The sequence below is a fragment of the Ctenocephalides felis genome, unplaced genomic scaffold (assembly GCF_003426905.1).
Source record: "Ctenocephalides felis isolate EL2017-DRISC unplaced genomic scaffold, ASM342690v1 CF-g0.4_SCAFFOLD_01170, whole genome shotgun sequence".
In the NCBI taxonomy this organism is placed as follows: domain Eukaryota; kingdom Metazoa; phylum Arthropoda; class Insecta; order Siphonaptera; family Pulicidae; genus Ctenocephalides; species Ctenocephalides felis.
The window spans coordinates 52,877,437-52,892,149 of record NW_020537324.1 but is presented as its reverse complement, the minus strand read 5'-3'; the positions used below and the strand labels follow the sequence as shown (position 1 = coordinate 52,892,149).

General features: G+C 27.6%; 1 protein-coding gene across 2 annotated transcripts in view; it reads left to right on the top strand.

The window, feature by feature from the left end:
• LOC113365731 (phospholipid-transporting ATPase ID) overlaps positions 1 to 14,713 on the top strand; it is a 102,162-nt gene that overhangs the window by 63,443 nt on the left and 24,006 nt on the right. For both annotated transcript variants that reach the window (XM_026607263.1, XM_026607264.1), the window contains one exon: positions 11,099 to 11,668. In XM_026607263.1, the coding sequence (XP_026463048.1) occupies positions 11,635 to 11,668 (34 nt within the window). In that variant the 5' untranslated portion in view covers positions 11,099 to 11,634. The remainder of the gene's footprint in view (positions 1 to 11,098; positions 11,669 to 14,713) is intronic.

The following is a 14,713-nucleotide window of genomic DNA, read 5'->3' as shown; positions in this document are numbered from 1 at the left end:
GTTACATTTTATATGCTTTGTCCATATTACTATTATGATTTCATTTTATAAAAATAAACTCACGCATTCCAAAATTTGTTTCTAGTATTGTATGACTTCAAAACTCTATTATTATTCATAATCATTATTTAGAATAACATCATATACGCGATCTCATAGGGTACATAGTTTTTTTTTTGGTTTAGATTTTAAAAATATTGTAATTGCCGGTATTTAATCGTGCAATTTAATTAATTCAATATTGTAAATGCGGTTTTCGCTTTTTAAATTACCACGTTTTAAATTATAGTAGTAGTACGGAAGTTGTTGCATCGAGAATAATTTATAAAACTTTCAAATATTTTCATTTTTAATAAATTGAAAGTTTTATTAATGAAAACGATAATTGAATATTTTTACTGTACGTTAATATAATTAATTTATTTATTTCAACTCAAACTAAATCAACAGAAGAATTCATCGTTTAGCAATTTTGGTACTGCAATTGTACATTTAAATTCTATAAATAAAATTCATCATCAATGAATCATATCATCTAAATGTCTGAAGATGTATATTTAAGATTTGGATGTAATAAAATTATATACATTTTTAATGACATTTAGATTAAGAACTATTTCAATCGCTCCAGCTACTATGTTGATCATTAAATGCTAGTATGAAAACTTTGTTTTATTATATATTCGAATAATTATTATTTAAATATAAGTTTTCTGTTTAAAATTACTAAACTTATTATCGATCCTGAGCTTAGAAATTCAATGACGTTCAATATTAATGGCGCATTCTTTGTTCTTCACACAGAAATTAATAATTCAATGTTACTTTGTCTATCTGCCATTTAATAAATTGTGGCAAGGATGGCCTGAAAATAATTAGTTTTTATATTTTTATATATGTATTGGTAGTTTAATCAAGTAGCTCTCTGCTCGGATAAAATTTAAAATAAGTAAAGTCCTAAATTTTAATTTTATAACTCGATAATGCTATTTGGGAATGAAGCTGAATTAAGAAATTAAATGAAGAAATATTTTTTGTTATGTATTTAAATCACAAATTTTAAATTTATTTTAGCTTCTGCGTTTGGCATATAGATTTGTTGTACGCTTCTTCGGCAGATCTATCAGTGATTATATTTTTTTTTAAAAGCCCAACTAATAGTAGTTTAAATTCAGAAAAATCTTCTTTGGTTGATTTGAAATGAGTTAATCAAAATTCTTGTTGGCTTTCTTTATGAAATCAATTGAAATAAGTTTTGTATATTTTGCAATGCAAGTTTATGTATATTGTTTGTAAAAATTTATATTATTAAATTATCACAAGCCTTTTCATTGCATCTGTACTAATTTTCGGACTTCGGATATATTTTTAAGGATTTTCGGACTCCATTTTTTCTAGGTGATGTGTGGTGATATTTAAAATAACGCTTCCTTCGCCACCAAACATAACGTGTATGTTTAGTACCTAGAAAAAATCCTAAACTTTTTGGATTTTTTTTTTGAAAACTTTTGAATACCTTTTATTTCAGATAAAAAAATACACTTGACATCTCACTAGTCCGCCTCACTTATAATATGTTGTGATTTTCTTTGTCAAACCCCTCTTCCTTCTTAAGCCTCACATAATGGACGGCTCCTTATTACAAAAAAACACATCTTTGTCAACTTTCAGTTTATATTATAATTCTTACTCTTATTTTAATTATTATTATAATATGATTTATAATTATTATTTTTATATTATTTCAATTATTGTTTCTTCAATATATATTGGCTTTGTCATAGAGTCACTCCGATTGTTAGAATTATGAAATTTGAAAAAAAAACACTTTGTTATTTCAGTACCTTATTAAGTTTGTGAGTCTTTTTCGCTGATACATATTGAAATATCACCTGCAATACTGTACGTTTTGTACTTTTGAAGGTCTTGCTCGAAATGCTTTTTGTGATTATTGTGTAGTTAGAGATAATGGCTCAGGAGGCGTTCGAATTGATAAACAGTGCGCTCACATTAACACAACAAAGTTCTATTATCGATATTTCACTATGCAATTGTAGTATATAGAATCAACTTGTTTTTAACTGACGTTGAAAGAAAACAGTAAAAACATTTGAAGATTTAAGCCAGTACAAACTCCCGAGTTCGATCCCAAAATCGTTTATCCCGATGTCACCAACATGATATCAAATTTACACTTGGGGTTATAGATCTCAAATATTATCTCAAGTTAAAAAGGCTTTCTGTTGGCTTAGCTGAAACATACATACATAACTATTAGATATATAAACAATATAATCACCACTCATAGGAGAATGGTGAACCGATGGGTTGCCTCTCGTCAAACACTAGGTCAAGCCTACTACAATTAGCCTATAAAACAAGTAGTTTTGAGTAAATCTGGTTGCCGTTGAACGAAAAAACGAAAATTATCTTTGCTTAAAGCACGCAATAGCTAATCCATTATTAACTTTTTGCACTTAGTATTGAAAACATCAATTAAAACTTATTAATTTGATCATTAATTTGAATAAGAAAGAAGAAGAATGCGAAATTTTGTAATATGTAGTTTTTTTCTGAAGTTAAATTTAACTCTTTGGAATAAATATTATAAGCAGCATTTCATTATAATTTTATGTAGAATACTAAAATGATAGAAAATTCCATAAAAAAACTTACCGAATTTTGACCTAATTGAAAAATTTATGGACGAACGTAATTACATTCACTCTTGAGGTTTTCTTAATTATTGATGAAATTTCAAGTGTATTTGTACCAATGTATGAAGAATATATTTTTTTAGCCTCTGGTACACAGCTGAAGACCTATCAGAAAACTAAAAGCTCATTAGTTTGCGAAGACAATCCGATAATAAAACTAGTCATAGACTACATTAATAAAATAATTATACTGTGTTTACATTAAATTTTATTCTTCAAAATTAGTTAATAGCAAATAACACGCCATAGCCAATGGATTCCAATACAAATGACATATCTTTGTGTATTTGATATATCAAATGCCATTTTGCTCTCAATCATTTTACTTTCACGAAATGTGAAACCAAATTTAACGACTGCTCTATATTATGCTACTGAATCGGCTTTTCACAATCGTGTTGAAAGTGTAGTCATTTCATGCAAATGTTTTTCCGAGCGTGTGGAAAATAGATTTTTTTTCGAATGTTCGTGTGACACAAGAGCGATTATGTTATGAACTACATGCAAACATATGAGGTTGGTTATTGTATATATTGAATGCTAAGTGTTGTTGGGTTAATATATTTAGTTGAAGGCCATTTGCATGAAATATAAAATATAATCAGCATTTTTTGTCATTACTCATTTTTTTCTCTATTATTGTACTATTCTACTATTGAATTCACTCAGTGTTTTTTATAAAAGCCTAATAATTTATTTTGTAGAGCGTACACAACTAAATGCAATTACTATATTACATTATATAATTTTATACTTTTCTCGAACTGATTTTGATTGTCTACTGCTGATTTAATAATATGATTACTACCTAAATGAGCTAATATTTTATTTATAAAAATGATTCAAATTATTTGTAATGGGATTTGGTCCTTTTGCAGTGCAATTTCTTGCAATGATACTGGAAATAAGACTTCTGTAAAAAATCATCCAATATTATTCACGTTCCGCAAGTTTTATTTATATTGTTCCGTTTTCTGCTCATATTGAAACTTCATAGTTAGTCGTTCAATGTCGTTATAAAAGTTTTCTATTGCTATTGAACTTATGTATAGCAATTTTTGAAAATCACATATGTTTGAAGGGCGTTCAATATTATATTTCATTTTTTATTTATTAACACTCATGTAGACTGATTCTGAATTTTATATACCATGTGAATCCATGGTTTAACCTTGACCTAATGGTCATTTGAATACAAGAACATCCATGAGCAAACGATACGATTCATTAATTATGAATAACTTGATCATCGGCAATATTTACTTTATAAAGATAAAATGCGTGGCAAATGTACTTAATGTTATGGGATTGTCAGTTTTAGGTTATATTTTGAGTACATCATATTTTATACTTTGTTTTATTTCGGAATCATAATAGAATATGGATGTACAAAAGCTATATTTATATTCTTAGCTAAAAATCTTAAATTTAGTTGAAGTTAGTTTTAAATTTCCTTAAATTATATTTTTATAGAAGATATTAGATAAAGTATATGAATTATAAGCAAATCGATGGTGCATTTATATCAAATTTTAATGAAGCTCTTAAGTCACAATTTTGAAAATTTGGTTTATTATATTGATTTTACATACGGACTGCACTTGCACTGTAAGTGCTATTTTAAAATTGAACTTTTTAACATATATGAACTTACCGACGGAGAAGTTTGATTTTTGCTAGAAAGTCCGATTTACTAATCGTATGTTTGTTGTTGTCCTTCCGAATATTGGAAAAAAAATTGTGTGTTTAATCATAATTGGCAAAAGTTTTCATGTGTTCAATATTGAAATTTGCGTTGTAAAAGAAATAACTATGGTAGTTGCATTCATTAAATGATTTGATGTATCAAATGATGAGATTTATAGAATAATCAAAATTATTAACTAATAAATAAATTTTATTATTGGTTTTTATTAATATTTTATTATAAAGAAACTTATGTTTTGATATTATTCTATTGCATGTAAACTATTTACATTTGTTTCACTGCTTGTTGTATTTCGTCTATTATTATTATAACTTGATTCGCAGTATCGAATAATAACCTATAATATATAAAATTAATAGTTTTGTGCTTAATGGTTTTACAAGTGTCCGTAATATTGTATTACTTAAGGGCAATAATATAGGACGATATGTGGTTTCTACCCAATTCATGAAAAAAATTATCTCTTTTGTATAGACAGTACAAATCTTTAACTTTAGTACATGTTATATCCCATTTACAAGAAAAATTATAATTAATTAATTTATGAAAATGCATTTAAAAATATTGGAAAATGTTATAGTAATTATATCTTTATCAATTCCTCGTAATATTAAAAAGTTGCGTAAGTAGTATGTAATTCAATCTAGTTAAACATCTGTTAATTCTCAGAGAACAATTAGTACTTTTGAAACAGTAATAAATACTACTACATTTCATTATATATGTATATATACACATATATATATATATATATATATATATATATATATATGTATGTATGTATGTATGTATCAGTCTCTTCAAACTACTGTGAATTAAATATCCATATGATATGCATTTGAATTTTTTTTGTGAAGTTCGATAAAAAAGCAGTTTTTTGTTGTTAATTAATTTATTATTAATGCAGAAATCATAATATAATGTCAAAACAACATAAAAAAATTACAAAAAACTTTTTTTAAATTAAAAATTTAAATTTTTTTTTTACTAAAAATTCAATTCTATGTCTTAAATCTTGAAACAAAGCGTTAATCATAAATCCACGTAGCAGCCACGCCGATCATACTGTTTTTTAGCCGAATTTTCTTTTCCTTATCACTTTTTTCGGAACCTCTCAATTTTCAGGATTTTCTCTTTCCCTATTAGATTTTAGGGTTCCATAAGTATCAATGGTATGTGAAACTAAAAGGACTGCTAACTCAACTAATAAACCGACTATACTTTGTACAATCAAGTTGACAAATAAAATAACTATAGAGTATTATTAACTTCCCGTAGGGCAAGTTATAGTAATCGCAAAAAAATCGAAAATGAAAATTTTTACTTTTCTCGACGTTTCAAAGGTTTCTGAATATTTTGGCATACCTTAGAAAAAATGGATGTATGTGTGTGTGTGTGTGTGTGTGTGTGTGTGTGTGTGTGCGTGTGTGTATGTATGTGCGGATACGAAATTTTCGTCGACGATTTCGGGAACACCGATCAACCGATTTGAAAAATTCAAAAAACATTCGATTCGTATTGATAAGGAGACGTGCTGATTAGTTTTTGGCGAAGTCAGGTCTAGCCGTTCCGAAGATACGGGGCAAAAAGTGCCGAAAACGGTAACTCAGTTTTTAAGAGAACGGAGCGTCCGATTTTAATAATTCAAAAAACATTTTACTTGTATTGACAAGGTGAAGAACCGATCAAATTTTCATAAAGGCAGGTCTAGCGGTTTCGGAGATCTAATGAAAAAAGTAAAAAAAAAATGCCATTTGGCGGTCAAAAATGATCATTAGACATATGCACATCAAATTATCAGATATTTTATAGAGATTTTAACAATAAGTATAATTTTGGTTTACATTCCTATGGGTTCCGTACCAATATTTACGCGTTAGACGTCGACGGGGCGCTTACGCTGTTTGATATTTCGTCTTTATGCAGTTAAAGCAGTACGATTGCTTTGAAAAAAAGTTTATATCTTTCAAAATATGTCAAAATAGAGAAAACATTTTTTTTTCAAAAAAAAAAATTAAAAAAAAAAAAATTAAAAATTTTTTTTCCGAAAAAAGTAATTTTTTGTCTAATTGTTTGTCAAAAATCTTATTTTTCCGAAGTAAATTTTTTTCAAAATCGTTAATCGTTTTTAAAAAAATAATAATTTTTGGTACGGGAAGTTCCAGCAATTTGCCTCAAGGCACGATGCCCTAATTGCCTTAAGACAGAATTCCACTTACAGCTAGTTTAGTTTTTTTTTTTGTTAAAAGTTATCTATAATGGCATATTCTGCCCACATTAGTTTGAAAAGTCCGATACAGCGTTGAGTTAGAGTTGATGCTGAAGCGGTCCGCTACAGGTTCTCCTTCATCTAAATAATAAATGGCGTATCTGAAGCGATAATTAAGGTTCTTTGGAATTGTTTTTCTTGAAGTCTATTTCCGATTCCAAATGGCGAGTTTTTGCGTCATCTTCGAGCATTCCGTTGTGATTTCCAATATGTAGTCTTGAGGCTCTATATGGGAACCAAGAGGTTCTTAAATATGATCTGATCTGATAATTCCGCGTATTGGCTGCAATGAACACATGTATGGTTCAGAGGTTGTCAAAAGTGAAGAAATCATCCAACATTATAAAATTAGTATTAGGCATTTTTGCATTTATGCTTTATTTATATGACGTCTATAACTATAAACCTAGTAGAGCAAAAGGTAACACTCTGCTCCGAAAAAGTACACATTTCAGCAGGTTTTGTTTGGAGCAAGTGCCAATGTCCTATAAGGCCATTTGATTATCAGTGTCTATTTTGATTTTTGCACCAATTGCACGAAAGTATCGAATATTTTATTGGATTCTATGTATGAACAAGAAAGTTTGCCTCTAGTTTGCTCAGAACTTAATTCTACAACATTGATTGTGAAGTAAGCGTTTTTGAAGAAAACCGTTTGTAGGTTTTGACTGTGTTCGTCCGTACGTCTAGACATCAGTAGAATATCATCTGTTTAAACAAAAATAATATAAAATTCTTGAAATATATAACAAATGTATCTCTAATGTGTGGTTTCAGTCTGTATATCCTTTTCGTGCAGGTGTACTTGATATGCTTTCGCCAGATGTGACGCATAGTACATATACGTCACATATTGCAAAATTTCCATCGCGTGCTCATGATTTATCGAAATCGTAAATACAAAGAACAAAATATTCATCTCTCGATAATATGAAATCATTTACTTCTAAAAGGTTAACTCCATTACTATATACGATATTAGCTATTATATAACTATATTTATAGCGTACGTTGCTTTTTACGTCTATTCATATTTTTGCGCTTTTTATATGAACTATAAACCCGCATGGAGTGAAAATATCGCCGCAATTGTGAGGGCGGGAATATATATTTCTAGGTCATTTTCCGTTCACATTTTATATTTCTTTTATTGATTATTCACCTCACTCACTGACTTGACGTGCTATGATGTGTGGAACTACCATCTAAGCTCGAAATTGTATCGAAACTGAAGTCTTTCTTGCTTATCAAGTGAAACTTATAGCTCCTGATGGGAGCTATATCAACGAAAATAGTTCATGCTTTGCTGGTATGTGATTGCATTCTTGTTGACAAGCGGAAAATACATTGATTTTATTTTGAAAAATGTTTACTGTTTTATTACTGTTTTACTTAAGTTGAATATTTTGATATATTGCTTAATATATGGATTAAGTAAATACATTTTTCATCGATTTTTATCATACCATATTATAGTATTTTCATGTAAAATAATTTAGTTGGGTAGTTCATCTATGCAAAGGGTTGGCTTTTCATAGAATATACCAGATTGGGGGTTAAGTTAGGACCCAAGGTTGACTGAATTGTTTATTGTCATGGGAAATATATACTTAAGTTTTGTACTGTTTGTACTCTACTAAAACTAAAAGCTTTCAAACGTACTATAAGTGATCTGGCATTGCCTTTGCAATTTTCATGTAATGCCATCGTAGAACCATTTTGAATCTTTTGTTAACACCCCCGTCATTCGAAAATTTCAATTTTCGAAAATAAAAGATATATCGATTATATTAATAGCTTCATGTTCGAAAATGGACTGCAATTTGTAGTTTTCCAGCTCTACATGTCTACTCCATAGGCTCTTGCATTAGGTGATAAATACTTGATGACCGGCAACCTAGACTTTGCCGCTTAATCCAAGGTCGTGATATATTCTGTGGGATCATTGGCAGATGCAGTTAATCATAGGAAAATAATTCTTCTATACTTTAAACTATTAAGTAACGGTTTTAAATTGATAATGTGAACGGTTATTATTTCATTTAGATGTGGTCGGTATATTGTTTGATATGACATATGTAATTACTCATTAGTTCACATGAAAACTAATAGATAAGTTTTGCATATTCAGTTAACGAATGACATAGTCAGTTTTTGTTAACTTTTTTGGGTATGAAGTCTGGTAATATTTTTTTTTTCAATTATAATAATATTGGCCAGTTGCAGATCTAAACGTTCTGCTTTTTGTAAAATAACAGTATACAATGGATTTCTTATTCTTCCGATTAGAGAATGGATTTCTTATTCTTCCTTTAGAGCATAGTCGTAGCATATGCTACTTTTCCTTTCTTTCCTTTTTTGCATGATCATCTATCTAGATACTTAATCAAGTGTCCAATAGATTGAAGAAAGTATAAATTTAAAAATTGCCGCCAATGAGGCAATTTTTAATGTGTTGGTAGTACATAAAATAATAGAGTCGATTTTCATTTATCGGTATTTTTGAAATATGTCATTAGGATTTTTTTTTTTAATTTTTGAATTGAATCTAACAACTTCTTTGCTAGTCTCTTAGGATGTTGAGTTAATCTCTTTTTATACTTCAAACGAAACGTACGTTTCTTAAATTTCAAACTTCAACGAATATAGCAATAATTTATTGAAATAAATATTTTTGTTTGATATTTGTTATAAAACATTAAATATTTTTAGAGTAAAATTGGTTTGAAGTTGTGCATCAATACTTAATTACAACGGTGTGAATAATATAATGACTTTTCACATATAAAAATTTCAAGTTTTATGGTATTACTTTGACCATGTTTTTGGTCAAGTAATTTTCCATAATCGAGAGATTTTTGAATTTTCACATACAAAATTATTCACGTTTTGCTAATGTATTCGATTTCGACTATAACAATTACTCAATTATTCTTTGGATAAATGGAGTTTGAAGTGTTTCACAAAAATATAAGCGAGTGATTTACTTTGTCTTCGACGCCAATGATTTTAAAGTTTACGCATCAGAGATAAAATTACTGGGTTGTTCCAGACGTTTATTATACGTTGTGAAAAAGTTAATGGATATGCTTTTATACTATAACCATTCCAGACTAAACGATGTATCAAAATGTTTACATTGATAATAATTTATATCGAAATTTAATGACTCAATAATATTTCTGCTAGAAATAACTTTTTTTATATCTCTGTCGATAAGAAACCATTTAATAGTGTTTACAAAATATTTATTTTTACTTTAGATACAAATTACTTAGTAGCATATTAGCACTGTGTTGGAAATTCTTGATTTCTAATAAATGCTAATTAACAAACACATTTTAAATAAGTAATTGTAAAACATTTTTTAAAGTAAAATATTTGAATTGAAACATTTAAAAAAATTTAAAATTTTTGTTTTACCGAATATCAAATATTGGTAAAAATGATCGATCAGAAAACGTCAATAACGATGAGTTTTAAAAAGCTAAAAATCAGTTGATAGTTTTAGCGGAATAATAAAAAATAGATTAGATAAAGGTCTTACTTTTTGGCGCAAAACCTTTTTCTAACAATAATTAAACAGCAAGCAGAAAAAAAGTCTAGCTTATGACTTTTGAGCTTATTCCAGTAATAGTACTAGATTTCTACATATGACATGATGAAGGTGTCACCCCAGTGGGCTACTCTATTTTAATGTATTAGATCGAAGGGATGCTTTTTCTTCAATCTTCTAATATGTGATAGTTTTAATACAAGAATCAATGTGGGGTTGTTGTGGTTGATGATCTTGTCGTGATGAATTCCGCTTCTGTTTTTCAGTAACTCCTGGATACGACTATCAGATAGTTATGTAGTATTTGATTACTGGCATACCAAAGTAAATTTGCAATACACCTTAAAATTTTGAAATTCTTGATCTACTGGCGGAGACGCACAACTCTATGCCATTAGTCCAAATCGGTTTTATTGTCGTTTAATAAAGTAGACCTTTGTTTTTTAATGATAATTTAGATTTACCATTAAGAAGGCAGAACAGTGATTTCATTTTTCTTTCCATTTGTTTTGTTTTGCTATCTATCTACTCCTATTTTCTATGTAATAAAATAATTAATTTGTACTCATTTTAGAACAGTAATAATGTTAATATGCCATATAACAACTGCGGTAAATAAAAATATGACTAGTAATTTTTTCATTGATAATACCGGTATTAATATCGGGATCCCAATGTCACTAATTTCAAATATCGAACATCGGTATTCAGATTAATCCTAACCCATACTATCATTCATACCAACATTCATACAATATAGCGTTGCCATCTAGGCATAGCTAACAATTAGTCATTTGACATAAATTTATTGGTGTATTTATTAATATTTCTATTTTATTTGTTTACAGAATCAGTAGTGCGGTAGTCGATGAAGGCCGGTTCCATCCCATGGCCGGCGACAATGCTAAGTACTCTCAGAAACAACTTAACGCACTAAGATCGCCGCCACTCTCAACTACAAGACTTAAACCGTGATCTAACGCAAAATTAAAATAATCGCCTTATATATGAAATTACTCGCGGTTTCAATCGTAACACATTATTTTGTAGTAATATTTTAAAATATACATGTACAAAGAAAATATTTATATTTTTATACTGAAAACTATAGTGTCTTTCCTCTTAAATAGTTTTTACTTAAACGGCATAAATACGTTGATTTATATTAATTTAATGTTTCATAATATTTCTTATGATGTCGGGATATAATTAAAGTGTCGACATTAATTAAAGTGACCTTAATCTCGAGCCTACACAATGTTAATTTTAATAAAATATATACAAAGATAAAATCTTTTAAATTATATAAAGTGCCTAAACCAAAAATTTATCATACGGGAATATTTAATTTTATTGAATATATAAAATATATTTATAAGATAAGATGGGAAGAGGAAACAGCAAAACTCATGGAACTGGTAAGTTTAACATAAAATATCATTATCTCATAATTTGTTTCATATATTTTTGATTAGATTATAAGTTTTATCATTTCGCAAAATATATATTTATAAAGTTGAACTACTAACCAATTACTCTTTAAAATAATTGTGCACCTCTAGCAGCAATATTTAAAAAAAAATGCTTTACAGTTATCATCAATGTTGATAAAATCGAAGTATAAGAATTTAGAATAATTAACTAACAAGGAATAAAAAGCGTGAAATCTAAACTCTGGAGTACACTTTAATTGACATAATAATTCATTTTTTTTAATACTTTATGAAAAAAGTAATCTTACCCAATATATTGCTTGAATATTTGTAATTAATTATTGTGAATACATTTAAAACATTATTTTAGCGACTGGCTCGGTTATCTTCTTTCAAAAACTCGTTGAAAACATACATTTAATCAGTTTTCCGGCACGATATTATTTGATTCATCGGAAATATGTTTATAAAATGTTTTCATGATTTATCATACTTCACGCTCTAAATAGAACATAGTACACTGTTTGATCCATGAGACATTATATTTTAATTGTAAATATTAGTCCACATCATGATTCATAATTTACTCTATATGCATATTTATTTAAATATATATGCCATTATATCTTCATTTAGCTTATTTAGTTAATAAAAACTAAAAATAAATGCAAGCTCAATAATAGTTGTAAAATTTTTGGTTAATGTGGCTTTGGCAATGAAAGCGTTTAGCATTTGTATTATTAGATTTTTTTTCTTTGTTTTTACATCCGAAGTTGAAACATATACAGCACGGAAAAATTTAAATTCAGTAACTTGATTACTAAAAAATTATTATTGTCATAGATTTTATTTTCTGAGAAATATGAAAAAATATAATACAAAATTTAATAAACACAAAATAAAATATGGTGACACTTACAGTCAGTAATTTCAGTTATCAATACTTTTGAAAATGAAACATATCTAACATACTATTTACTCAATTTCTATTTTTATTTCTTGCAAAAAAATGCTATTTATTGAAGGACTAATAATAGCTGTAGAAATTATTATTTTTATAGATCTTTTCAGTTGAAATAAAATTTAATAGTAAATATTAAACTGCTTTAATTACATAAGCAAAATATATAAAAGAGGGTTTTATGAATTCACATAATTTCTTTAGAATTTCGCTTATTTACATAATTAGTTACAGATAATCACCACCTTTCTCTTTCCAAATCATAAAATTGGTCACATTCTGAAATTGTCTATATTTTTAAATTACTTTGTTTTATTATTATTATAAAATACTTTTTACACCTGTCCTGAAAGGCAAACAAGCAAAATTTCAAGAATAGAAAATCGACTTACAAAAAAATCCTCTGACCAATGTCAAGATGCTAAATTTCTTAGAACTTATTTTATGAGGCAAAATAATGATTAAAAAATGAACTCACCTTTATGATTCTCAAAAGCTTGAAGAAATAACTATTCCTTAAACAGAAATGTTTACAATCAACGTTCAATGAATTAAAAACTTCATTACATTTTAAAAGCTGAATCTTGCTGATAGAATAATAACGTAATCCTGAATAATTTCTGAACTCTAAGAAAGATTTGCTTATTATTCATCGTTGCAATTAAATTAGTAATATTTACGTATTAATTTGAAGTTATTAATATAAAATCAATAGATGAAGTTTAAAGTACAGACAAATAGCCATAATTTCAGTAAACTATTCTTAAATATCGTCTGATTTGAGTATCAGATATCAATCTAAAATTATTGATTAAACAAAAGAAATAAGATTTAGTGACAGCGAAGAAAATGTGTCATTTAAGTTACCATAGAGTTACTCGCGCAATTAAGATATTAATATGTAATCCTCGACAGAAAAATGTCTTATAACGTTTTTGTATTTTGTTTAAACTTTATTTTTTATGTGAATACTTTTTGATCGCCTACAGTGGCTAAATGGAGAAGAGATTAGTCGTGATGTCCATCGTTACCTTGCAAAAGGCCACTAATTTTTTAATGCGCCGTTCGATATTCGTTTTCGATATATCAACAGGTAATGCAGTCATGATAGCTTCTATGTCAATGTCATTTTATATGCCGTGAAATGGAATATTTATTTTACTGTTTGACGTTTGAATGAATAATCTGGCGCTATATAGAGTTATATGAAACATGTAATATAACTAACATTAAATTTTTTAAATACTATAGTGATATTTGTCTACTTCTACTACAATTTGCTTTAATTGCAATTTAATAACCGTTTTATTATTAAAGAAGACACTTGCTAAATATAAAATAATAATATAATAATTGTTATTAAACACCATACTTAAAATAATACTAATTAATTTAGGGCGAGTAATTTTCTTTCTCATAATCAAAGATTCAACTCACTTACTTACTTCTCAAGATTCAATTTATTTATTTATTTATTTATTTATTTACATATATACATTATTTTCATATCTCAGACAGAGGTGCCTAATTGCAATCTGTTTTTAAAATACAAAAGTAAAACATTTAGTAATTATAAATGACAATATGTAATGTTATGACCAAAATAGAGTTTACCCATTCGCATCCCTTTTTGTGCCGATTGAAAATATTTGTTAGTAGGTGACTTTAAGAAGTTTGACTAATAGATTAAATACGTAATAAAATTAGTGATTTACAAATCAAGTTACAATAAATAAAAGAAAAAATCTGAACATATTTTTAAAATTTTTGTCAAAAGTCTCTTGTGATGTGATGTATTTTTAGTAAAAGTCAATACTTAATTTTCGTAATAAACAGTTAAATATTTTATCCGAATAACTATCTCAATCTAATTAATATCAGTCTATTAAGTCGATTATTGCACCTAGTTTATTTTAGATGATTTACTTAACTGGGACGTTTAGACTTTGAATCGTAGATAGTTATCAATGAAAAGTCTATTTGAAATAGAATGAGTTAAGCATTTGACAATAGACCAAATACTTTCCAGGTTTAAGTAACATTTACTTTTTCAGAGGAATTATGTCAAT